Source organism: Marmota flaviventris, chromosome 14, assembly GCF_047511675.1.
Source record: "Marmota flaviventris isolate mMarFla1 chromosome 14, mMarFla1.hap1, whole genome shotgun sequence".
Classification (NCBI taxonomy): domain Eukaryota; kingdom Metazoa; phylum Chordata; class Mammalia; order Rodentia; family Sciuridae; genus Marmota; species Marmota flaviventris.
In genome coordinates this window covers 15,095,177-15,120,532 of record NC_092511.1, presented here as the reverse complement: position 1 = coordinate 15,120,532, position 25,356 = coordinate 15,095,177, and the positions used below count along the sequence as shown (strand labels likewise).

General features: G+C 36.1%; 1 protein-coding gene across 3 annotated transcripts in view; it reads left to right on the top strand.

Annotated features, from left to right (window-relative positions):
• Ldah (lipid droplet associated hydrolase) overlaps window positions 1–25,356 on the top strand; it is an 88,550-nt gene that overhangs the window by 23,339 nt on the left and 39,855 nt on the right. For all 3 annotated transcript variants that reach the window (XR_011704313.1, XM_027937866.2, XM_027937867.2), the window contains exon 4: window positions 2,459–2,628. Coding sequence is in view for 2 of the 3 variants with exons in the window: in XM_027937866.2 (XP_027793667.1) it covers window positions 2,459–2,628 (170 nt within the window). In the remaining variant the exon portion in view is untranslated. The remainder of the gene's footprint in view (window positions 1–2,458; window positions 2,629–25,356) is intronic.

The following is a 25,356-nucleotide window of genomic DNA, read 5'->3' as shown; positions in this document are numbered from 1 at the left end:
GCTGCAGGCTCACAGTCCTTAGAGGTCTTCTCACTGCTCAGAAAATGAGAGCAGACTCCTTGGTGTGATCGGTATGATCGTTCATGCCCTTCTTGATTAGTCACAGTCTTCCTTTTTGTTCCACCTCTCCCAGTAACCACAGATAGCCCCAGAACTCATGGCTGTTTCTGAAATCTCATCTCACACTTCTGTGCTTCTTGCTCTGTTTCCTAAGTCTATAACAGTATGTTCGTGCTGAATCTCTCTCCTGTTTCCCACACTTCTTCTGTGAAGTCTTTAGCAGATCACTGGTGTTAGTCAAGTGGAAAGCGTAATTTGAGGACCCTTGATTTCACCATCTGTTTAGAAAATAATAATTTAAAAATATTTTTAAGATGTATGCTTGGAATTTATAGCTTTTTATTATTAAGATAACAATTTTAAATAGAGTGCTTATCTACATCCTCTCCACATGTTGCATACCTTCAGAATTAGGAGCCACACCCATGTTTTGATACAAGGAACTTACAGAATATTTAGGGTACCCAGAACAGATGAGCCTAAGGTATGAGTAAACTTTCACATCAGCTTAGCAAACTTGAGTCAGTTGTGAAAAGAAGGCCTTTCCTATCTGTGAATTAAGTAAGCATAAAGAATTAGGGACCATGGTTCTCATCCAGCTGCTTCCTTGGTGTTTCCCATGAACACAGAGCATCCTTTGGTGATTCTGTGCCCCATTTGAATAATAAAGAAGTGAAGGATAGTTTTCCCTATACATTAGAGGTCAGATACCTGGGAACAGTATGTTTAAGCATTGTTTTAATATTTTGAGAAATTTTTAAAAACATAAAAGTTTAATAGTTTCTACAATTATATAACAGTTCAAGTTTTTTTTACTCACAATTGACAGATAACACTGCCATATACTTTGATATTTTTATCAATAAAAATAAATGAAGTAAAATAATACATTAAAAGGTTTTGTCTTCTTCGTGGATATTTTCCAGTTCTGCTATCATAAATTTAGAGTAAATATATAATGGTTCTTTTTATATTCTTCATTATTTATGTAAGATGAACAATACATGGTATGGTTTTGTGTCTTATAAAGAACTTACCTAAGAAATAAACCGAATACTCCTCTTGCTCAAAGCATTTTTTCAATATGAAGTTCTGTCATTAGCCTTTTTAATTCTACATATAAGTTGTTTGATTACAATTATTGTTAAGATATAGCTTTGTAGAACAGAAAGGAAGAGTTCAGTAGTTAAGAAAATTCTTGTGTGAGATGTAGAGAGTTATGGTCTACAGATCCAGTCTTAGCAAAAGGCTCAGGTAGTGCTGTAATCATATCAGTACTGTGGTCATGGAAGACCTTAAATGCTATATGAAAATATATAGTTAAAGTTATGTATTTGTGTTCAGTGTGTAGCTAGACATGTATATATGTGTGTGTGTATGTATATATAATTAAATATGTAGTTAAATTTAGACTGTTCTGCTTGCATTCAAATTATAATTAAATTTGTACATTTATAGTAATGAGCATGTAACAAAGAATGTTGTCTAGTATTTATCTTAGGTAACTTAAGGGTGCCTTACTTTTTATGAATCCAAAGGAGGATTACCTTTTATCATGATCCATTAAAACCCTATTCTTTTCCCAAATGCTTTAGATAATTTCTTGAGGTTTTTATAATTGTGTTTTTATGTATATTTCTTCTTCTTGGACTGTGATCTTCTCGAAGGCAGGGATAGTTTTTCATTACATCTTGAAGAATCTGAAAAATAGTTCATTTGTGACAGAAAAGAAAGTTAGTTCAAGCAAGTCAAAAGATGTACTGGTTAAAAGAAACAGTTTACAACATTCCTACCTGGATCTTTCAAGTCTGAGTTCTTTAAACAAAGATTATCTAAAATATTAAGGCAGTGAGGACTTTCTTGGTTGTTTATTAATAATAAAAACTAACCTAAACTGGAGGTTCTCAATGTGTGGTCCTGAAATCAGCACATCAGCATCTCCTAGAAACAGAGATGCAAATTCTTGGGCCCAAACCCAGACCTACTGACTCAGAAACTCTGGTGGTAGGACCCAGCAATCTGTTTTACAAGACCCTCCAGGGAATTCTGATGCATGCATGCTCAAGTTTAAGAATCACTTACCTAAACTACCAGTAGTTCGTGGAATAGTTGAAAGATCATGGGCTTTGAGGACAAAAAGACCCAAATTGGAGTCTCACCTCTTCTACTTAGTCTGTGACTGTCCCTCTGTTACATGATACCTACAGTGTTGAGATTTTCATCTGGAAAATGAAAATGATAATATTTCCCTCTCAGGATTGTTGTGAGGATTGATTGATATTATTTAATTACCTAATACACTGTAGCCTTTTGATAAATGATCAGTTTTTTTTTAAGATTTTTCCAGTTTAGTATGTTTACTTATTGAATGAAAGCATGTTCCTGTTTTTGCTTTTAGATGCAAATGCTCAAGAAATTAAGGACATCTATGGACTACATGGTCAGATAGAACACAAACTAGCTTTCCTGAGAACCCATGTGCCAAAGGAAGTAAAGCTTATGCTCATTGGCCATTCAATAGGCAGCTACATTGCTCTTCAGATCTTGAAGCGTGCCCCTGAGCTTCCAGTAAGTATGCCTTAGGAGGTGACTGTCCACACCTTATTGTGCACTGTATACATTCTCCTCAGCACTTTGTCTCTTGGTTAATGGAGAGAGGGATACTTGATGGCTTCCTTCATCTTCACTTCCCATTACTGTGGGCCTAGGTAAGTATATGTTCATGAAATTCCCATAGTTTAAAAAAAATAATAGAAATGGAATTTTCTCAATGAATGCCTTTGAATCTAGAGTTGTCTAGAATTCTGATGTTGCATTTAACTTGCTGTATTTTATAAAGGAATATTTAAAAGTAGTTACCATCCAAGAAATAGAAAGCTCTGTATTGGGAGGGTATTTTGCAAATATTCATGTCTCCTTTTAGAAGCAAAAAATGTATTATCCTCATTGATAGGTAAACAGCTGTCCTTATGGAACACCAGGTCTTTATTTAGTCATAAATCCACATCTTCTGTAGTTTGCCAGGTTTTTTTAATATTTATTTTTTAGTTGTAGTTGGACACAATACCTTTGTTTTATTTATTTATTTTTTATGTAGTGTTGAGGATCAAACCCAGGGCCTCGCACATGCTTAGGCAAGCGCTCTACCACTGAGCCACAACCCCAGCCCTTGCCAGGCTTTATGAGACACACATTTGTTCTTTTATTCACAAATATTTAATGTTACTGTGTATCAGATATTAAGTGAGGTACTGGAGTCAGGAAGACATATTAAAAATGCCTAGGAAAGCAAAAGCACTACATAAGACTTAAAACAAAAACTGTACTTTCACTAAAATGTACCATTAAAATGACCCATTGAATGGATGCAATCCATAAGATAACTTATTTCTTCATTCAATAAACTTATATTAAGCATCACTATGTGTCAGATACTGTGACATGTTTTGAAGACATCCCACTGAATAAGACAATTTGAGGAAAGAGAGCCTGGACAGTCAGGGAGGACAAAGCCTAACCAACGCTCATGACAATTGCTGCCTTGTAGCATCTCTGTCCTAAGATTTTGACTTTTTCCCTTCTTTTCACTACATGTGATAAAATATCTCCAGTAGGTTCTTGGAGCTCACTATGCATTTGTTCCTTTTCCCACCAGCTTGACACACTCATTTATTCATCATTGCCTGGAAAAGGTATTAATTATAACCTCCCTGACTACGGTTTTTAATACTAAGTGGGTTTTTTTTTTTTTAATTTTCTCTTGTTGGGTATTAAAAAACATATTTTTCATCTCTAAATGTAAATTCAAGCTTGTACTTTATTTATTGTATTATTGCTCTTCTCTGTTCTGCCCCCCCAACTCCCAGATAAGGTGTTTTAAAATAAGAAAGCACTCTTTGTTTCTGCTTTTAGCATTTTGCTTGACTACTAACCTCTACTGTGCTTTTGAAATTTCCTCTAGTACTATATTGTGTGGGTACTATCTTCAGAGTGTCCAGGCCTTCCTCTTGGTGGTTCTGCTTTCGTAAGTGCTGTGAGCTCTGTTCCTAGAGCAAGAACACCCAGGTTCAAATACTTGCTGTCATGTTTTGTCTGTGTGACCTTAGACAAGTTATTAAGTCTCTAACTCAGTTTCCTTATCTGTAAAATGGGATAATAATATGTTCTTCAAAGGATTCTTGTGAAAATTATATAAAGTATTAGCAATGATAGCTGGAACTTAAAACTTTCAAATAGGTCTTATCTGTTACTGTTATAGAAATGACACTAGAATCAACAGCTCAGTCAATAGGTTAACTACTGTATTGGTTACCTACTGCTATATGTCAAATTGCCCCAAACTTAGTAGTGTAAAACACATTTAGTCTCTCACAGTTTCTATTCAGAATTCTTGCCACACTTAGCTGGATCCTCTGTTGCAGGGTCTCTCATAAGTTTATAATTAAGTTGTCTTCCAGGGGTGCATTGTCTTCTGAAAACGTGAGATGAATTTGCTTCCAAGCTCACTCATGTGGTTTGCTGGCAAGACTCAGTTCCCTGAAAATTGCTGGACTGAGAATCTTGGTTCATCACTGGCAGCTGGGGGTGGAAGGGGGGAGCTACCCTCCTTAATTTTAGCCTCTCTAGCTTGCTTCATCTGTGTAAACCTGGGAGAAGAGACAGACAGACTCTGCTGGCAAGATAAAAGTCATAGTCTGTAACCTGTAACCTACAGAAGTGACATTATATCACTTTTGCTCTATTCTTTTTGTTAGAATCAAGTCACTAGGTGCAGCCACATGTAAGGAGAAGAAATTACACAAAGGCCTGCATTCCAGGATGGGAGGCCCCTTGGAAGCCATGTCAGAAGCTGCCTATCCCACCACTGTACAATTAGGATTTCACTCGTGTGGTATATATAAATTGAAGTACTGAATTGATTTTTTACTAAAGGCAGTGACTTGGTCCTGCCAAATAAAATGCAGCAAACTGATATGAAATATAATTTTTGGTTATTAGTTGTTCAGATGTTTTTAAAGCTTTAAAAACATTTAAATTTTTAAATTTTTTCTTTAATATTTAAAATAGTAATAATTTACCATTCTATAAATGTAAAGAAAAAAATGCTCATTTCTGAGCTTATCAGAGTCTGTTAACTTAATCACAGGTCTGTGTTTTTTGTTTGCTTGCTCCAGATCCATTCTATATGTGATATTTGGTTTCTCTTGTGTACACTGAAAATGATTGTTTAACACATTCATTTTGAATCCTTCTCATTTGGGGGGCTTGCCTTTTCAGTGTCTGTTGAGAAAGAAGTACAATAGTGCATCTTAAAGTTATATACATTATTATAGCTTCTTCAACTCCCTAACTTTATATTGTCTTATTTTCATGTATTTTGCCCATGCAAGAGTGGTAGTGAATGGGCCTGTGGGTGTGGCTCAGTGGTAGAGCATTGTGCAAAGCCCTGGGTTCAATCCCCAGCACCAAAAATAAATAACTAAATAACAATTTTTAAAAAAGAATATTGGAGAAAAGGCAAAAAAAAGATGAACCATAAGCTTAACCTAGTCTTATTTGTAGAGACATAGCTTACACTGTGATCGTAGAGTTTGCAGAGATTGTGAAACTTTTTTATCTTCATTAAAAGCGTGTGTGCTAGAAAATAACCTGTGAAATAAATTATTCATAAAAGGCACTTTGGGGGGCATCTGTATGATTTTTTTTTAATTCAGAAGTTTTATCTGGTTTCAGTTAACCACATTTTTTGCAACCCCAACCCCAAACACCTGGGCCAGTTTATTTTAGTGGTATGATCCCCACTGAAGTGTTGAAATTTCATTGTCTTTGGGCTACTCTAAGACAAGTTAGCATGACATGCTCCATTTGAGATGCATTTGACAATCAAGTGAGCTTGTGTAAGCCAGAGTGTTGCAATCCCTAATCATCTTGCCAAAAATAAGTTAGCTGTTATGTTTTATAACATATGAAGTGTGATAATAAGAAACTTGTGTTTTCATCTCTTCTGTTATTTTTACTGGAATTTTTGACTCCCATAAGATTTCGAGGTCATATTTGTAGTTGAGTAGCTGGTTTATTTGGTATTATTTTGGTTCAGTTCATTTTAATATTTTTATAACTTATCATAGGCAACCTTGGTCTTAAATCATTTTAAGAGACTTATTGCATATTTGAGATATGTTGTCTGACCTATATTTTAATATGATGTTTATATTTTTTATTTGTTTCTTTAGGCAAGTTTGCCACAGACATATAGAATATTTTCAATCATTTTGACATTGTTCAGAATAGAGAATCTTAAAAGAAAATAGTTGAAAACTATTGCATAAGTAGCTGTCATAATAATAAGCACAATTGTCTCTGGACTCATAGAATCGTGGAGCTGAAGTGGGCTTTAGAGACTATCTAGCCACATCTTTCATTTCATAGGTGAGAAGTGAGAGAAAGGTACCTTGCCAGGATTCAGCCTGGCTCACTCTGAATCCTGGGGTGAGGTACACATACATTAGCTGTGGGTATAGAGACAGCCTAAGAAAATATCTCATGGCTCTCAATGATAGCAGCATGTGCTGATATGATGGTGTGGCTCTACAGTGCACATGAAGAGATTTATGTGACATGTTGTGTTGTAGCTTGAGGAGTATGAGGCCAGTAAAAGCTCTAGCAATTGAGAGAAAGAGGAGACTGATGACATGGAAATAAAAAAGTATTAGTCTTATCCTCACTATCTGGAATCTACTTTCTCTCATCCTCAGACCTCTGTCTGTTAAAAATGTGCCATCTGATTTTGCCGATAAATCATTTGCATAAAATTCAAGATTGGGAGTTGCCTGGGCATTGCACTGAGTTGGGGGTAGACCTCAAGTAATTAAATTATTTTCCTCTTAGAATTATATATCATTTAATGATAACCATTCCTCTTCTTCCAGAGATAGCATGTACTTTGTAAACTTTAGTTTTTAAGTTATTTGGCCTTCTTGAGGGAAAACACACAATAACATAGAGCTTCTTTTGTCTGCCTGCTTAGCAAGTTATCTTCTGAGTGAAACTTCTGAATTTCTTAAACTGACTCCTTTAAGTGCAAGATTGTTTTGTCCAATTGTATAAAAATCTGTGTATGGGCTGGGGATATAGCTCAGTTGGTAGAGTGTTTGCCTCGCATGCATAAAGCCCTGGGTTCAGTCCCCAGCACCACACACACACACACACACACACACACACCAAAAAAAAAAAAAAACTGTTTAAAATATCACTCAGTCTTGTTTGTTGTTGTTGTTATTGTTTCTGTTGAGATCCTCCCAAATAAGTGTTTTGTAGTATTTTAGATACTCAAAATATACAACTGCAGCTAAGAAGCATAAACAACTACTTAGAGGTAACATATATAGGTCGTGTGCATGTTATTTCAGGAGCCATCCTGTCTACATGGGTAAAAAACAATCCCACGTATTCTGCCAACAAGGAGACAATGGAGACTGGAGTGTGCTGCACTGCTCTGCTAACCTTCATGTCATGTTTGTGAGTGACACTCATGAAGTCACTATTGTGTTAAACAGTCGTGATCTGGTGGGGAGTAACTGTTGTCCATGTCCTGTTCCTTGATTGAGTGATAAGAAATGGAAGGCAAAATGGGGAAGCACTGTGAGGTTCTGGATATTTCAAGAAGAGAGGAGACTTCCAACTAGGAAGATAAGAAAAGGCTTCATGGAAGAGTCTTTTTGAACAAAGTATTTGTCCAAAACCAATGTATTTGAACAGGGGTAATGAAGATGGAGTAGAACATGGAAGTACAGCATTTCAGCATTTCATGAGGAAGAGTGGGGGGTTTCTATGCATTCTAAGCAGTGGAACAGTATAAAGAAAGAGACTGGTTTTTATCACCGAGCACATGAGGAGAGCAATGGGTGGTCTGATTGGGTCTGAGAACCCAGGCTGATGGAGGTGGGTAGAGGGACAAGAAAGCTGGGCTAGGGGATCTGGACTCACTTTCTGGACAGCAAGAAAGCATGGAGGATCTCTGATGATGATAGTCATGCAGATAAGTTAATCTCTCAGAGAAGGGAGAATGAAAAGGAGATAGAAATAATGTAGAATGAAAGCAAACAAGCAGGCAAGAGACATGTTTACTAGTCCAAATGAGAAACCATGAAGACTGTATGGGATAAAATTGCCAAGGGAGATTGTTAAGGGAGAAAAGAAATAGGTCATAGATGTGTATATTGGGGGAACATTTTCATTTGTTATGAAGGTAAAGGAAGAGGAAACAGAACGAGGCAGAAAGTATAATAGTTTTTAAGTGTGTTTCAAGGGAACACTTTCATTTGTCATGAAGGACAAATGAAATGAAGAGGAAATAGAAAAAGGCAGAAAGGATAGTGGTTTTCCAAGTTAAGACCCGCAATTCATTAGTGAATGCTAAATTCCTTCATTAGGTTGCAAACAATGGATCAGTCAAGACAAAAATAGACTGACACAATGACATAGTGTCAGTGACTTTAACAACAAAGGTTTGTTTCCTGTTTACCTTCTGTTAGGCTGCCCATATGTAGGTTTTTCAAAGCAGTCTACTCCATAATCCAGACGGATGAATAGCTTCTAGCTAGAATATTCTGATCCCATGGAAGTCTTGTTTGTTGTTGTTGTTGTTTGTTTGTTTTGTTGAGATCCACCCAAATAAGTGTTTTGTAGTGTTTTAGATATTCAGGTTTTAGAGACTCAAAATATACCACAACTGCAGCTGAGAAAGGAAAGGGAATAGTGAACCAAACTCAGTGTTTTAAAACCTCTGTCTGGACATGGCCGAGCATTGGACACAGCAAGTTACATGACTGAATCTTCTATCAATGAGGTATGAAATATAATCCTCCCCAGAGAAGGGAAGCATATGTTTGTGAATGATAAAACATCATTTTAAAAAACAGAATAGAATAGAATACATTTACATTGTAAAAAGGCGTATATTGCAAAACATTTGTTTATATTTTATAAGTATATGTTGATAGATTACAGTATAGAAGAATATTTTATTTGAGTCAAGATTTTAAAAGTTTGAAAACTTTTTTAATAGTTTTTAGTTGTAGATGGACACAATATCTTTGTTTGTTTGTTTGTTTACTTATTTATTTATTTTTATGTGGTGTCAGGGATCAAATCCAGTGCCTCATGCATGCTAGGCAAGTACTCTACCACTGAGCCATAACCCCAGCCCTGAAAACTTTTAATCTAGACTAAATTATACTACAAAAACAGAAGAGAAAGGAAGATGCCAAGAAAGATACAGTCACATGGAGAATTAAAGATGACCATGGATTCTTTGCCATTCCTCTCTCAAGAAGTGAAGTTTCTTTCTTCTTTGAATTTAGGTTGGGCATCTGACCTGCTTTCACTAATAGGATGCAGTGGAAATGACATTATGGTACTTCCAAGCCCTTCCCTTAAAAGGTCTGAGAACTTCCGTTTCTTCCCTCTCAGAAGCAGCTGCCATGTAAGAAATCCAACTGCCCTGTGATCTCCATGCTGTGAAAAAGCCCAAGCTGGCCACACATGGAAGATCATGAGATACTAGAGTTAGGAGTGAAATTTTCTTGGACATCCCATCCTATCTCATCCTATCCCAACCCATTAGATCCCATTCCATCCCATCTCATCCACCACTGAATGCAGCTGAGTGAATGACCCCGGCCCACCACTGTTTGGAGCAGAAAAACCATCCAGATGAACCTGTTTCAATTCCTGACCCACAGAATCATGAGAAAGTGGTTTTAAACCATAAGTGTGTAGATACTATATTAAATAGCAATAGATAATGGGGTGGGGGAGGTAACTTTGAGTACAGTGAAGGTTAAGGAGGATGAGAACTTTAGACATCTGGCATTAGTAATTGAAGTGTCATCAGTGATCTTGAAGAGAACACTTAGTGAAATAATGAGAGGAGGAGGTTGCAGGACATTAGATGATAGTCATCTAGGAACTGACCAGTTAGGGGAGAAGAGAAGATGATAAGTTAAAGAAGAAGTTGATCAAGGAGCATTTTTTCCCTATAAGTAAAAGAGAATTTAACATAAGCTGAGGGGAATACCCATGCAGAGAGAGAGGTTAAAAATAAAAAAGAAATAGGAACATTTGTTGGAGCAGTTTGCATTGTATTTGTCCTTTAAGCCTGTGCACCTGAAAACTAGGAAAAATTGGGTATTTCTTAACCTTTGCATCCTCGCAAAAATGTTTTCCTGGGAGTGGAGGATGTGCAGCTTATACTTGGATTTCCATTTCAGTCTAGAAGCCTGAATCAGTTTTCAGAAAATAGATGTTATTGCCATTACTAACAATAATCATACCAAACATTTGTTTGAAATTTACAAAACATGTTCACATGTAACAAGGCCATTTAACAACTTTATTTTTTCCATCTAAGAAATGAGACTGAAGTTCCAGGGAGTTTTATGTCTAACCCATATGTCAATTACTAATAAGTGACAAAAAAGGAGTCTATTTCTTTCTCTCACTTTCCCATTATCTGCTTTCCAAGTGAGTTAGTTAGGAATGTTAGAATTGTACATGGCTAGAGCAAGTTACTTTTACAAACTACTAAAACCTATTTAGCCTAAATTTAAGATTTCTATTGTTGGTTCTTTAATATTTGAGTTCTTCACATACACAAGGAGGGATTCAGGTGAATGTTCTGGGGAGAGTTTGGAGAGAACTGGGAGCAATGAGATTACCTGTGAGTGACATAGAGCTAAGGAGACAAAGGGAGTTGGCCTTGAGGCCTAAGCCAAGGAAAGAAGTTGAATGGAAAAAGACAGTGGATCAGAATCCTAGAATTGAGCTGCAGATAGAGGGACACGTTAAAGTGTGAAGAAAATTGGAGGATTCTGCAAATATAATGTATAGTCATTTGACACTTGTCCCCATGTGACCCATTAATGAACCCTGATATGTAAAAACCACAGAAATCAGACAATCAACAACTAACTACTCTGATTTGTAAAAGACCTTCCATTTCAGATAACAGTAAATCTCCTACTTAGAGGAAAGTTTGTATTGAATATTGTGAGATACCATTTTTCCAATGACTTACAAATTCATTTATATATGTATATTTATCTCTTTGTGTGTATATGCACACATTATCTTTTCTGAATTACCAGTAGATTACCTTGCTGAAAACTAAACAGTGGAAAGTTTCAACTTTTCAACTTCATCCACTTTTTAGTTATCTGCATATTTTTTAAAATCCTGAAATTGCTTTCAAAGTGGAAAAATTATGCGGGCTTTTTTTCATCTTTTCATAACTCAAAAACTTTTTAATATATTTTTCTCAAACTTTGCAAAAAAATTACCTTTGGGCTGAAACCAAGCATGGAAAATTTTACCACAAAGGGCTAATTTTTTGGAAAGCTGCAAGAAAGTAAAAACAGGGGTTTATAATACAACATTCTTCATGCATGTTAATATTTAGTACTTTAATGCATTTCATCTGAGAATTTCTGAGCACTTTTCAGACTTAAATATTGAGCCATTTTAATATTTGTGTATCCATGATATACTGTCAGATATAGAAAATTTCCCCCCCCCCATCCTCTCAACTCTTGGGCATTAGTGAGATATATGTAAAGAGAGGCTAGGCAAAAGTGAAGAAAAGCAACCACTGGCCAGAAGAAGCCTTACACACTTACTGCTTCACATATCTTACTACCACCTGTTCCTAGCCCAGGAGTATTATGAAGATAATAGAATACATGACACTAGGCACTGGTTCCAATATCTAAGCCAGCACATCTCTAAGCAATATCAGCATCACCTGGGATCTTTTGAGAAATGCAAATTCTTAGGCCTACCCTGATGTACTACATGGGAAGTTCAGGGCGTGGAGCCCACCGGTGTTTTAACTAGTCGAGGTTGTTCTGAGACATGCTCAAGTTGAGAACCTATGACCCAAGCTTTTTGAAAGCTTAAAAATCTGTCCTTTGTCTTTCTATGATGTGACCGTTCTGTATTCTTATGTCATTTCTAGAAGCAGGAAGAATACTAATCAGGTCCTCTGAAGAAGAGGTCTTTCTCTATTAAAGTACTCTCTTTCCCCCTGCAACCTTTTTCACAAGCACAGGATTTCAGCTTGTTCAGTGTAACAGCATTATCAAGATATATTTTCTCATTTTCTTATATGGTTCAAACCTGGGATGGGACTGTACTGTATTTTATTCTTATTTTTGAAGTCTGAAGCTCCAAGATTTAAGCAGTCAGGTCTGCCAGTGGAAGCTGGTTTAAGCTCTGTTTTTTTTTTTTTTTTTTTAACTTCCATTTTAAAAGTGTATTGGTTCTTTTTGGTTATATGTGACACAGAATACATTCTGATATAATTATACAAGCATGGAATATATCTTATTCTAGTTAGGATCCCATTCTTATGGATGTACATGATGGTGGATTCACTGTATGGCTTCTTAAAACCATATGAAATTGGCTTAAAGAAAACTGTAGCTTGATCATTGCATTTTGTTTTTATATATGTTCATGGGAAAATTATGTCAGATTCATTCCACTGTCTTTCCTTTTCCTATCCCCCTTCCTTCCCTTCATTTCCCATTGTCTACTCAACTTCTATTCTTCCCCTTACTCCCCCTCCCCTTATTGTGGGTTAGCGTCTACATATCAGAGAAAACATTTGACCTTTGGTTTTGGGGGGACTGACTTATTTCACTTAACATGATTGTCTCCAGATCCATCCATATGCTGGCAAATGTTATAAAGTCATTCTTCTTTATTTTAATACTCCATTGTATGTATGTATCACATTTTCTTCATCCATTCATCTGTTGAAGGGCACTTAGGTTGGTTTCATACCTTAGCTATTGTGAATTGAACTTCCATAAACATTGATGTGGCTGCATCACTGTAGTATGCTGATTTTAAATCCTTTGGGTATATATTGACTAGTGGGATAACTGGGTCAAATGGTGGTTCCATTCCAAGTTTTCTGAGGAATATCCATACTGCTTTCCAGAGTGGTTGCACCAATTTGCAGTCCCACTAGCAATGTATGAATGAACCTCTTTCCCCACATCCTTGCCAACATTTATTGTTACTTGTATGCTTGATAATTGCATTCTGACTAGAATGAGATAGAATCTCAGTATAGTTTTAATTTGCATTTCTCTAATTACTAGAGATGTTGAATGTTTTTTCATATATTTGTTGACCATTCTTATTTCTTCTGTGAAGTGTCTGTTCAATTCCTTACCCCATTTATTCATTGGGTTATTTGTAGGGAGTTTTTTGGTGTTAAGTTTTTTGAATTCTTTATATATCCTGGAAATGAATGCTCCATCTGAGGTGCAGGTGGCAAAGATGTTCTACTATTCTGTAGGCTCTCTTTTCATGTTCTTTGATTGTTTCCTTTACCATGAAGAATAAGCTCTGCTCTTTTGTGTAGAAGTTCTCAATCTTGTGCCTTGCAAGTGGCCCTCTGTATTCCAACAAACACCAATGCTGTGGCATCATAACAAATTTCAAGAATATAATCCTGGTGAAGGAAATCACCCATATATTTTGTGTGAGGCTTTAGTTAATCACTCATGTCTGGCTTGGTGTAAGAATGGGAAATTTAGGCATGTCCTAAGTGAATTAAAGGAGTTTAAAAGTACATTCAGCAGCAATCCATCTCAGGAAAACACATAGCTATATAAGCTATTATTGAGGAAAAGGAAAAAGAAAAAAACATGTTTTTAAATTGATGATTTAAAATTTTACCATGAAATTTTTGAAACAAATAAAAAAGAAAAAGATTTTTTATTAAATGTTATTATGAAAAATTTCAAACAAATAAAAATAATTGTATAATGAACTTCCAAATACCCTCCATCCAAAGTGACATAGCTACTAATATTTTGTGATCTTTTCCTCATATTCAGATTTTCCTTGTCCCCAAAATTTCTTTACAATTAATTTGCAAGATACTACTTTAGGGATGAGTTGTAGCTCAGTGTTAGAGTGCTTGCCTCACATGTATGAGACACTGGGTTCAATCCTCAGCACCACATGAAAATAAGTAAAATAAAGGCATTGTGTCCATCTACAATTAAAATATTTTTTTAAAAAAAACTTTCATTTAAAAAAAATACTACTCTAAAGTTTTTTTTCCCGATTATAAAAGTTAAGATATTTGCACATTCTAGGAAGGTAGAAAAATAGTAAAAAAATTAAAAAGCAAAGATACCTTTGAATTAGTGTCCAGAGAGACTTGTATACTATATACGACAAATTGATTTTATAATTCAGTTATAAAAATATGTAAATCAATGGATGTGTAACTGATGTGATTCTGCAATCTGTGTATGGGGTGAAGGTGGGAGTTCATAACCCACTTGAATCAAAGTGTGGAATATGATATGTCAAGAAATTTGTAATGTTTTGAACAACCCACAATAAAAAATTAAAAATAAATAAATAAATAAAATTTTATAATTTTATAATTCAATTTTTTTTTTAGAGAGAGAGAGAGAGAGAATTTTTTTAATGTTTATTTTTTAGTTTTTGGCAGACACATCTTTGTATGTGGTGCGGAGGATCAAACCCGGGCCGCACTCGTGCCAGGCGAGCACACTACTGCTTGAGCCACATCCCCAGCCCTATAATTCAATTTTATAATTGATTTTATAATTCTTAAAACCATATGAAATTGGCTTAAAGAAAACTATAGCTTGATCATTGCATTTTGTTTTAGAGATATTTGGCTTAAGAGTTCATGATTTACAAAGGTTCTTTTAAAACTAATTAACTTATCACTCAAGTTTCTATTAGACCAGAGAAAATAACATAGTACCCCCCTTGATATTTTATTTAATAAAGAAGCTGTATTTACATTATTATTTATTAGGATATTAAATGTTATTTAAGGCACATAATTGTGAATGTTTATAGTAATTAAAATTCAAATTATTTAATAAATATCACTATAATTATTATTTAATATATAATAATTATTTATTTATTATTATATTTAAGAATGTTATTTAATCCTTTCAACAACTCTTTGAGGAGGCTATTATTATTCTGTTTTATACATGAGAGAAACTCATGTATAAAAGTAAGTAGATTCATCAGCATTAGGTAAGTAGAGCCAGTAAGTAGCAGATTTGACTACCCATGCATTTGACTCCAAAACATATCTTCTCAACCACCAAGCAGAAAGGTGAACCTCTTATTACAAAGAATTTGTAGAAATCCATAAAAAGAACAGCAAGTTCTCAGGTAAAGATGCACAGGATATGAATAGGTAATTTGATGAAGAACAAGCTATTAAAATATATTTTAAAAAGTTGGGCTGGGATTGTGGCCCTGTGGTGGAGTGCTCCCCTGGCACATGCAGGGCCCTAGGTTCGATTCTCAATACCACATAAAAGTAAATAAATAAAATAAAGGTATTGTGTTCAACTACAACTAAAAATAAATAAATAAATATTTTTTAAAAAAGTTTACCTAGTACAATGTGTGACACAGTGCTTAATAAATTAGTAGATGCTAGTACTTAATGATGTCTGCTTATTAACTATGTAGTACTTAAAAATATTTGATGAATGAACCCCAACAGTTATTAACTGGTCCTTTTATAGAGTTTAAAAGAGAAAGTTGTGTCACATGTGTATCCTTTTGTATATCAGACTGGAAAGTAAACACCAGGTAGCTATAGTTGTTATTCCTAGTGTCTAGGAGTAATGGTTGCATTGGAGTGAAGACTATATTGTTTCTACTACTGTTTTTTTAATGATCACATGTGATCAGAAAAAAATAATTCTTATAATGTGTGTTGATACTCTTTGGCCCTGATAATTCTTTTCCTTGTAATCTATATTAAGAAAATATTCTCAAAAATAAGGAAAATACTCATGTCTAAAAATACTATTATTAAAATATTGGAAACATCCTATTTATTAGCTTTTCTGTTGTATCTTGTGGCTGCAATCTAATTTTTATTATAGCCACAGGACAGGAGCTGCTCTTATTTGTACCCCTGCAAGTCTAGGATATAATTTTATATATTCCTTCCCCATCCCCAAAGGAAGACATTTATTCCTTTTTTATTGAATTAAATTAAACTATATGTCGTTTTCAACTTTAGCAGATGCTGCTGGGTGAAATTTTTACTGGTTCACAAGTGCCACTGGCTTCTGTTCATTCAATATCCTAGCTACCTGTATTGACTTTAAGGAAACAGCTGTCGTGTTTGACAGGAAAAGAGGGTACAGGTCAGTAGCAGGTGACAGCAGCAAGCTACATCCAAGGGGGCAATATTAATCAGGTTCTGGAAGATAGAACTGAAGAATATTGTTATGGCCTTAGAGTGAGGATTTCTTAAATTGCACAACACAAACATTTGTTCAAAATATTGCTATATGTAAGAGGAAAGAATATAATGGGTAGACTGCAGGGTTGCCTCCCATAGTCCCTACCTCCTACCTAATGTTGCTTGTTTGTAGTCTCCTCCATGAGTGTAGGTTTGACCTATTACTTGCTTCTAACCAACAAAATACAGTAAAGGTGACATATAGTAAGTATATGGTTGTGTGTATGTGCTTTTCATACCATAAGCAGAGGACCTCCTCAGGCCAGGTCTTAACTCTTGGCCTGAAGAATCTCTGAGATAATAAATATGTTTTATTTTAGGTTTTAGTAATTTGTAACACATCAGTAGGTAACAAGTGAAGAGAAAAGTAAAAGTACAGTGTCAACTGCATAATTTCTCTGCAGGAAAATCCACCCCTAAGACCAACGGTGGTACAAAGTCAGTATCAACATCTTTGGTAATAGCAATTAGCCTGACTCCTCACCCTGCCACTCTTTCCTCCCTGCCTTTGCTTCCCTACATGAGATTCTCCTCTTCTCCATTAGGTAGGCTATTGGCCTTCCTTGCGGTCCTTTATTCGCAATGATTCCTCCCCCTCAAAAGAGTAAGTAAGGTTGTTGATATGTAAGCCTTTTGAGCCTGCCTCTTGGTGTTTCCAGCTTTATTAACAAAATCCTAGGTGGATAATCCCAGCTACTTGAGAGGCTGAGGCAGGAGAATCATAAATGCGAAGCCAGCCTGGGCAACATACACAGAAGACCCCTATCTCAAACAAACAAACAAGAAATCAAAGGTGGAGACTGGCATCATTCATTCTACTACTAGGCTGAAGCAGGCCTTATTTAAAGTATGCCATATTCAAATCTCACCCAGGTATGAGGTTCATAGTGATAGGATATTAAGGGGCTTTACAATGTGAATGAGTAGGCCATGCTAAGGCAGAATGCCTCATTTGTAAATTTCCTTGCAACTGGTGGCTGTTCTGAAAATTATAACTTATACATTGCTGCACATGAGCCTTGTTCATAAAAGAACAAATTCATGAATTCTCCGTGGATGGATCATAACTGTTACAGAAGAGATAACAAAGAGGAGAGTGGAAACAGATGAACAAAATTCTTTGAAATTGCCTTTTTGTGGCTATTATTTGTTCCAGCCAGAAGCTTCTATTTGTCTTTTCCTGGAGATGAGAAATATGAATGTGATCATCAAGGGAGGAAAGGCTTTCTAATATGGTTATCTGGTGTGTATGAGGTTGTTTTACATTCGCATCTTGCTTGTATGGAAAATCTGTGAACAATATGCAATGCAGACCACAAAAAAATTCCCTGAAGTGGAAAAAGCCTAGCAGGCACTAAATGAAAGATACATCACAAGAATAAAATGTGGTCACTTTGAGGTCTGACATTCCAGGCTAGACTACTTGTTTTAAGAAGCAAGATTGTCAGGTATCAGGAAGGCGTGCTGATGAGTGGATAAAAGACTGAAGCCAACAGTCCTGAAAACCTATGGCACCTTCCCTTTAATGGGCACAACCCACAAGTTTTGTTTCTTGAGCCCCATAGATTTCCAGAAACTTCTTCAGTTTCTCAGTTTCTTAGCTACTACATTAAAATCAGAAAATAACTAAGAAAAACTACCTTACACTCCTTTCCGAGTTTCTTCTTTTCCTGGGATTTTGTCCCTTCAAATTCTCTTTGCCTTTGGTGTTTTTAAAGGACTTTTAAACAGTATTTTTCCAACTTTTCTAACTGCTTTTGGTTGGGAGATTGCTCTCTGTCAAGGTAGTCTACTTCGTGCACACCATGACCAGCTTTTGCCCAGCTTCACATTCTGCCAGCCCTGCTATTGAGAATTGTGTCTTTTTGAGTTTTTTACTGTATTGGTTTTTTCCTCGGTAGAGTCTTAGAATTTTCAGTTTATCCCCAGTGTTATATTTTATGCTGATATTAACTTGAACTGTTATTGTTTTTAAGCTGGAAACTGGAGGACTTACTAAGAACTTCTTATGTTTTTTCTCTCGTTTTATTATTATTCATGTGTTATGCTTTCATAAATTATTTTCTTCATTTATCTTCTATAGTCCATCTCTTTTGTTTTTTATTTCTATATGATAAGAAATGTGGGATATTTCCCCAAATTTATCTTCTGATGCATCTAATTAAACTTTTTATTTCAGCATTCATGCGAATAGTTTCTAAGGAATTCCTTGTTTTTTGTTTCCTTTTTATATTATCTTTTATTTCATGGAACTCTCTTGGGATAGCAAATTTTGGGAGTTTTGTCTTACATTGCCTCTATTCATTCTGATGTATTTTTTTCTAGAGCCATTAAGTTTCTCCAGGAAAAAAAAAACAAAAACTTTTTTTCTCTTTCCACATTTTTCATTGTCGCTTTATAGCTGTACATATTGATGGTACTTTTTACATATTTGTACATTCACTCAATGTAACAATATTATTTGGCCAATATGACTCCACAGAACTCCCTCCAGGACTCTCCCTCCTTCCCCATTTTCCACACCTGTCCGCTTTCTTCTACGGATCTCCCTTTGATATTTAGGAGATTCTCCCCCTAGCTTTCCTTTCCTTTTTCCCCTCAGAGTTGAAGTATTCCCTTTTCTCCATATCCTCTCCAGCATTTATTGTTATTTGTATTTTTTAACGACTGCCATTCTGACTGATAAGAGATGAAATCTCAATGTAGTTTTAATTTGCATTTCCCTAATTGCTAATGATGTTGAACATTTTTTCATGTATTTGTTGGCCATTTGTATTTTTATTTTGAGAAAAGTCTTTAATTCATTTGCCAATTTATTAAATGGATTATTTGATTTTTTTAGTGTTTTTTGAGTTCTTTGTACATTCTAGATATTGATCTTCTGTCAGAAGAGTAGCTAGCAAAAATTTTCTCCCATTCTGTATGTTCTTTTCACATTCCAAATAGTTTCCTTTGTTGTACAGAAGTTTTTAAATTTGATACCATCCCAAGCATTAACTCTTGGCATTATTTCCTGATCTTCAGGGGTCCTATTGAGAAAGTTGTTGCCTGTGCATATATGCTGGAGTGTAGACCCTATGTTTTCTTCTAGGAGTTGCACAGTTTCTGGTCTTAATTCTGAGATCCTTGATCCATTTTGAATTAGTCTGAGTCTTCTACATGTGCATAACAGTTTTCCCAGCACCATTTGTTAAAGAGGCAGTTTTCCCCCAATGCATGTTTTTAGCACATTTGTCAAGGATCAAATGACTGTAGGTGTGTGGGTTCGTCTCTGTGCTTTCTATTCTGTACCATTGCTCTATGTATTTTTATGCCAGTACCATGCAATTTTTGTTACTGTATCTCTGAAGTAAAATTTGAGGTCAGGTATTGTGATACCTCCAACATTGCTTTTTTGGTTTCGAATTGCTCTATCTCTTCTGGGTCTTTTATTCTTCCGAATGAACTTTAGGACTTTTTTCTCCTAGTTCTGTGCAGAATGCCATTGGTATTTTGATATGGGGGAAAAAAATCTTTAAACTTCTTGTCCAAGGGCAGCATCTCTAAAGCAAATATCTCAGCTAGTTAGCATTTGGATTTCACTTATTCCCCCTTCTTAGGATGTCCCTTCCCCCTGTCTCTTTCTCTGCCCAGTTACTCAGGTCCTGAATCTCTCAATTTTTACACAGAATAATCCTTGAGGCTATGCTGGGGTTGCAGAGGAGTTGCTTGGGAGTTCTGAATGAAGAAGGTGTCCTGGGGAACTGGCTGCCTCTCAGCCATATTTTCTTTCATTTAGGTTACTCTGTTCTGTGTCTTTTACTGAGCACCTGTGAAGGACTTGGGTGCATCCGTGAACAAAACAAGAAAACTCAGCCACAGCTCTGCAGAGTTAGAGGTTAGGAAGGAAAGATGGGGATAGGCATAAAAAATTAGTAAATTAATATACTGCCTTGATGGAAAGAATGAAGCAAGATAAAGGGGTTTGGAAGTGCCTTGCCTGGGGGATAGAGGGCAGTGGTGGACTGCAAGTGATCTTTCAACATTTTATTTGGAAGTCATTTCAAACTTACAGTTGCAAGAATAAGAATAGTGCAAAGAACACAATATACACTTTACCCAGATTTACTTACTGTTAATAGTCTACCTCATTTGCTCTCTTTACACTCTTGTTGCCCTCTTTGTGCTCTTCCTCTTCCTCCACTTTGTGTGTGTGTGTGTGTGTGTGTGTGCATGCACACGTGCATGCACATTTGTGAACTGTCTGGGTTGAGTTGAATGTATCTTTCATCCCTAAATACATTCTTATGAGTATAGTTTGCAAGAATAGGGTTATTCTCTTTTAACCACAGAACAATTATCAACTTCAATAAACTTAATATTGATGTAATACTTTAGTTTGTCTCCATATTTCAATTTTGTTGTTTGACCCACTAAAGCCCTTGATCCCCTATCCCCGAGTATGAGACCCCATCTAAAATCTGGTATCACATTTAATTTTCATGTCTCTGTATTCTCCCTTGGTCTGAAACATCTCAACAGCATTTCTTTGTTTTTTCATGAAACTGACATTTTGAAGAATATAGTCACTTGGGGAGGGTGGGCAAGTAGAAAAAGAACATTCTTAATCTTGCATTTGTCTCATGTTTCCTTTTGATTAAACTGAGGCTGTCTGCATTACCACAGAAGTGATACTGTATCCTTCTCAGGGTTACACCTGTGGGCACATAATGTTCAGCTGCTGCTCATTGGTGATGTTACTTTTGATCACCCAATCAAGGTATCCAAAATTTCTCCACTGTAGAGTTGTTACTTTTTTCCTAGTAATTAATAATCTCTGGGAAGACACTTTTAAGATCATGGCAACATCCTTCTTTTTATCAAAATTTTCTCCTGTATTTAACATCCATTGTCTGTCCTTACCTAATCAGATCTTTGCCATGATGATTGCAAAACTAATTTCCAACTGTAGCATGCTCTCCATGGGGGACCAGTTGTCCCAGTCTTCTAAAAGCCCTACTTTCCCCCACATTGTATGTATTTATGTATGTGTATATGTATATATGTATATATTTACGAGCATGGACTTGTGAATTTGATTTATTAAAGATGTATCATTATTGTAATTAATTATTTTGGAGATAAATTTGTTCCATATTTGACCAATGCTAATCCTTCAACCTGACTTTCATATTAAGCTAGTTGGTCAGTAGGCCTCTTTGAGAAATGATTTGCAGCCGGGGGAATTAGCTATGTGCCTGTCTAGGGGACAGGGATTCCAGGTTCAGAAATAGTTATCACAAAGGCTTTAAGCCAAGAATATGCTTATGTTTGAGGAACAGCAAGGAGGCCAGGTTGGCTGGAGCAAACGAATAGTGTGGAATAATAGGAAAGTTGTCTAAAAAGTCTTTGTTTTTACTCTAAGCAGAAGAGTGATATATGACTTGGATTTTAAGAGGAACATTCTCATTGCTGTGTTTGGAATAGACTGTAAGAGAACAAGAATGTAAGCAGGGAGGCCAGTGATGAGGGCATTGCAATAATTCAGGTGAGAGATGATGGGGTGCATATGAAGTAGACCATAGAGGTAACAGTTGGGGTTATCAAAAAAAGGAATCTGATTCGGCAAATATGTTGAAAAGAAAACCAAAGAATTTCCTAATTGATTAAATGTGGAATGTGAACGAAAGGGAGGACTAAGGATGGCTGTAAAGTTTTAGGCTGACTATCAACTGAATTAAGAAAGACTGAGTAGATTAGCTTTAGGATAGATCAGATGTTTCATTTTGGAGTACTAAAATTGAGATGTTTAGGCAATGCAAGTAGAAATGGAGAGTAGGAAGTCACTTTTTTAAAAATGCTAGAGGTAGAACTCAGTAATAGAGGGCTTGCCTGGCATGTATAAGGCCCTGGTTTCAAGGCCCTAGATTTGATTCTTAGCATACCTCCCCCGATGCACACACTCAAAGTAAATAAATAAGAATTTTTTAAGTCTGGGGTGTCAGTTGTCAAAGGCAATTGAAAAGGAGAAACTGAAAAAGTGAGAGGAAACCCCAGTCAATGTAGTATCCTTGGAGCCAAGTGAAATAATACATCAAGAACAGAGTGATTTACTCTGTTGGATATTTCATAAATTCACATTACATGAGGACTGAGAATTGACCATTAGCTATAGTGATACAGAGGTGGCTTTGAGAGACTTGAAAGATTAGGTCTGCTTTATTTTTCTTTTTTCTCCCAGAGTATTGTGAGAAATTTAACAAGATATAAGAACGAGCTCAGTTAGTATTACTTAAAATCATTGTCTTCTGTTACAAAATGATCAACTGCTCCTCAGGTGCTAGTGACCACTTAGAATTAGGCTTCTTTTTTTAATTTCTCAGATGTACACTGACACTTTGAAGAACCTGAGGTATTGCAGTACAGAGGGCACTTGCAGCCTCCGAAGCCCTCCCCTTTTTCCTCAGGCACCCCTCAAGTTATACCACGCCCTATCCTTACTGGCCCCAGTTGGTGGCTTCCAAGAGATGACTCCAGGAATTTCCCTGGAGATCTCCCCTGGTGAAGTCTGTGGCCACAGAACACGGCCCCCTCCCACCCCCCACCCGGGACTAGAGAAGTTGTTGGCCTCAGACCCCTGTTTGTTGATGCCACCAACACCTCCCAGCCCAAGGCTACCTGGGACTTACACCAGCATTTTTGATTGATAAACCAGTAGTCTGTCCTATTTATAGGCCAAGTATTCTTGAGGGCCAGTGACAGTGCCTCCAGGATGTCAGGAATGCTATCCAGTCCTGTCAGGGAAGGCAGGTCTTCCAAGCTCTGTAGCAGCCGAGAGCTCTGAGTTGAGAGAGGCAGTGACAGGACCGGGCTATCGCCACCAGGAGGGATGCTGACCTCATGAAGCTGGACACATCTTTAATTTTTCCCTCAACTGAATAAAACAGATCCTACTCTTGAAACAGGCTACTGGGAATAGGTGTACTTTCTGTAGTTGCTTGGGCCTTACCTTTGGCCTCTGAGTTAACTATGTTGCCGAGTTGTAGTCTCTCTCCTGGGGCCTTACTGTCCTAACTAATGGATTTACTTTTTTCCATATAAAATGCAGCTAGAAAGCTATGCTGTGTGCCTTCCAGTTGATATCTAAGAAGTTGAGAGTGTTCTGTGACAGCTTCTATGGCAGAAATCCCTCACTGTCTGGTGCTTTGTGCTGAGTATATGCCTCTGACTATGGGACTCTCCATTTTGTCACTCTCTTGGTCGAAAAGCTTGTGTTTCTTGGTCAACATCACCATCCTTTCATGTTCTGTATAGCTTTACCATTGGGAATCATGAAAAAGGCCATAGTAGTTAATGTGAGAATTTTGTAGCTGTAGATGTGAAAGGGGGTGTGCAGTTGTCATCATTCACTGAATTCTGAGTCTACAGAGAACACTGTCTCCATGAGAGATTATTATGCTACAGAGCAGCTTGTAAAGAATAATCTTCAGTGAACCTATGAAATTGATATTTTCTAAGTGAACTCTGAATCAGAAAGACTCAAAATAAAGTGGATTCCAAGAGATCTCAAGCTGAGAGAAGAGCATTTTGCATTCAAAATGAAGGAAATGTAAAGTACATAAAGTGATAAAAGCTGGAGAAGAATGGGGATGTAGAAAAATTTTTTGAAAGTTTCAAATATTTGTGTAATCATAAGTTATATAAAGATCTCTGCAAATATGCAAGCAGTCTTGGTAATTAGCAATCTTGGCGTGTAGATTAAATACTTGAAAGGACTTTTTACATTCAGATAATTAAAATGTAGTAAAATTTCTGCCCCAGGAGGTCTGAGTATCGTTCAAATGAATGGAAAATGGTAAAAGTAATATGTTTCTTGAATACCATAATAACCAGAACATATTGAAACAGCATAATTTTTGTTCCAGTAATCAGTAGTTGAAAGATTTAATGCTTTATTTCTTAGAAGATGGGCTTAGTTATTTCTGAGGCAAAATGATTCGAGATACTTGTAAAGACAGCCCATGTTTAACATTAATGATAGTTATTCATTCAAACATAAGAAATTTTGTCTCCAAACAATAACTATTACAAAGAAATTCGTGTGTATAGCATATTTAATGGTTAATGACATGGGCTCTGAAGTTCAGGTCTCTGTTACTTCATAGCTGAACCTCAGGTTTCTCGTCTATGAAAAAAAGGAAACTTTAGAGGGTTGTTGTTTTTATTAAATAGGATAACAAGTATAACAAATAAGATGATCATAAGTGTAGAGTATTAATGTAGTGCCTAGAGAACATTAAATAATCATTATTACTGTCATTCTAAGTACTTCCCTACTGTGGAGTATATTCCTATCTTACGTATGAAATTTTAAAGACAGAATATAATATCTCAAAAAGCAAGCTCTCAGTGATTAAAATATAATGGCATTTGCAGCTTATAAACTGCATACTTATTAAATAAGCCAAATAGACTTGTGTTTTCAGTCTGATACTAAGGAGAGGAATACCTGACCGTATGAGGAGAAGAGGTAAACTGGGATTATTTCTAGATCTACATTTTGACTGTTAGCAACTTTGTCTTTGATGGCTGTCTGAATTATGTTATATGTTTGTTAAGACATGCTTTAACACTGTTGGCAATCATTTAAGAAGAAAAACTGTGTGCTACATTTTCAGCCTGTAGAGTGGGAAACAGTGCCTTTACTGAAGCAGGCAATCCAACCTAATAAACAAATAGGTACGATAGCAGTGATGCTGTTCTTTTGAAGAGGTTGAGGTACAATTTGTTGTGGCTTCACTTGGTCATAACATATAGGCATTGTTTTTCTCCCAGGAAAATGGATGCCTCTATAATAAGCTAACTATACAGTAAAGTTTATAAAGGATTTTTTTCGGTTTATTCTGCCTTTTTAAAAAATTTTATGTAATGAAACATACATACAAACTACACTGTAACATCATACTCTTTACCTT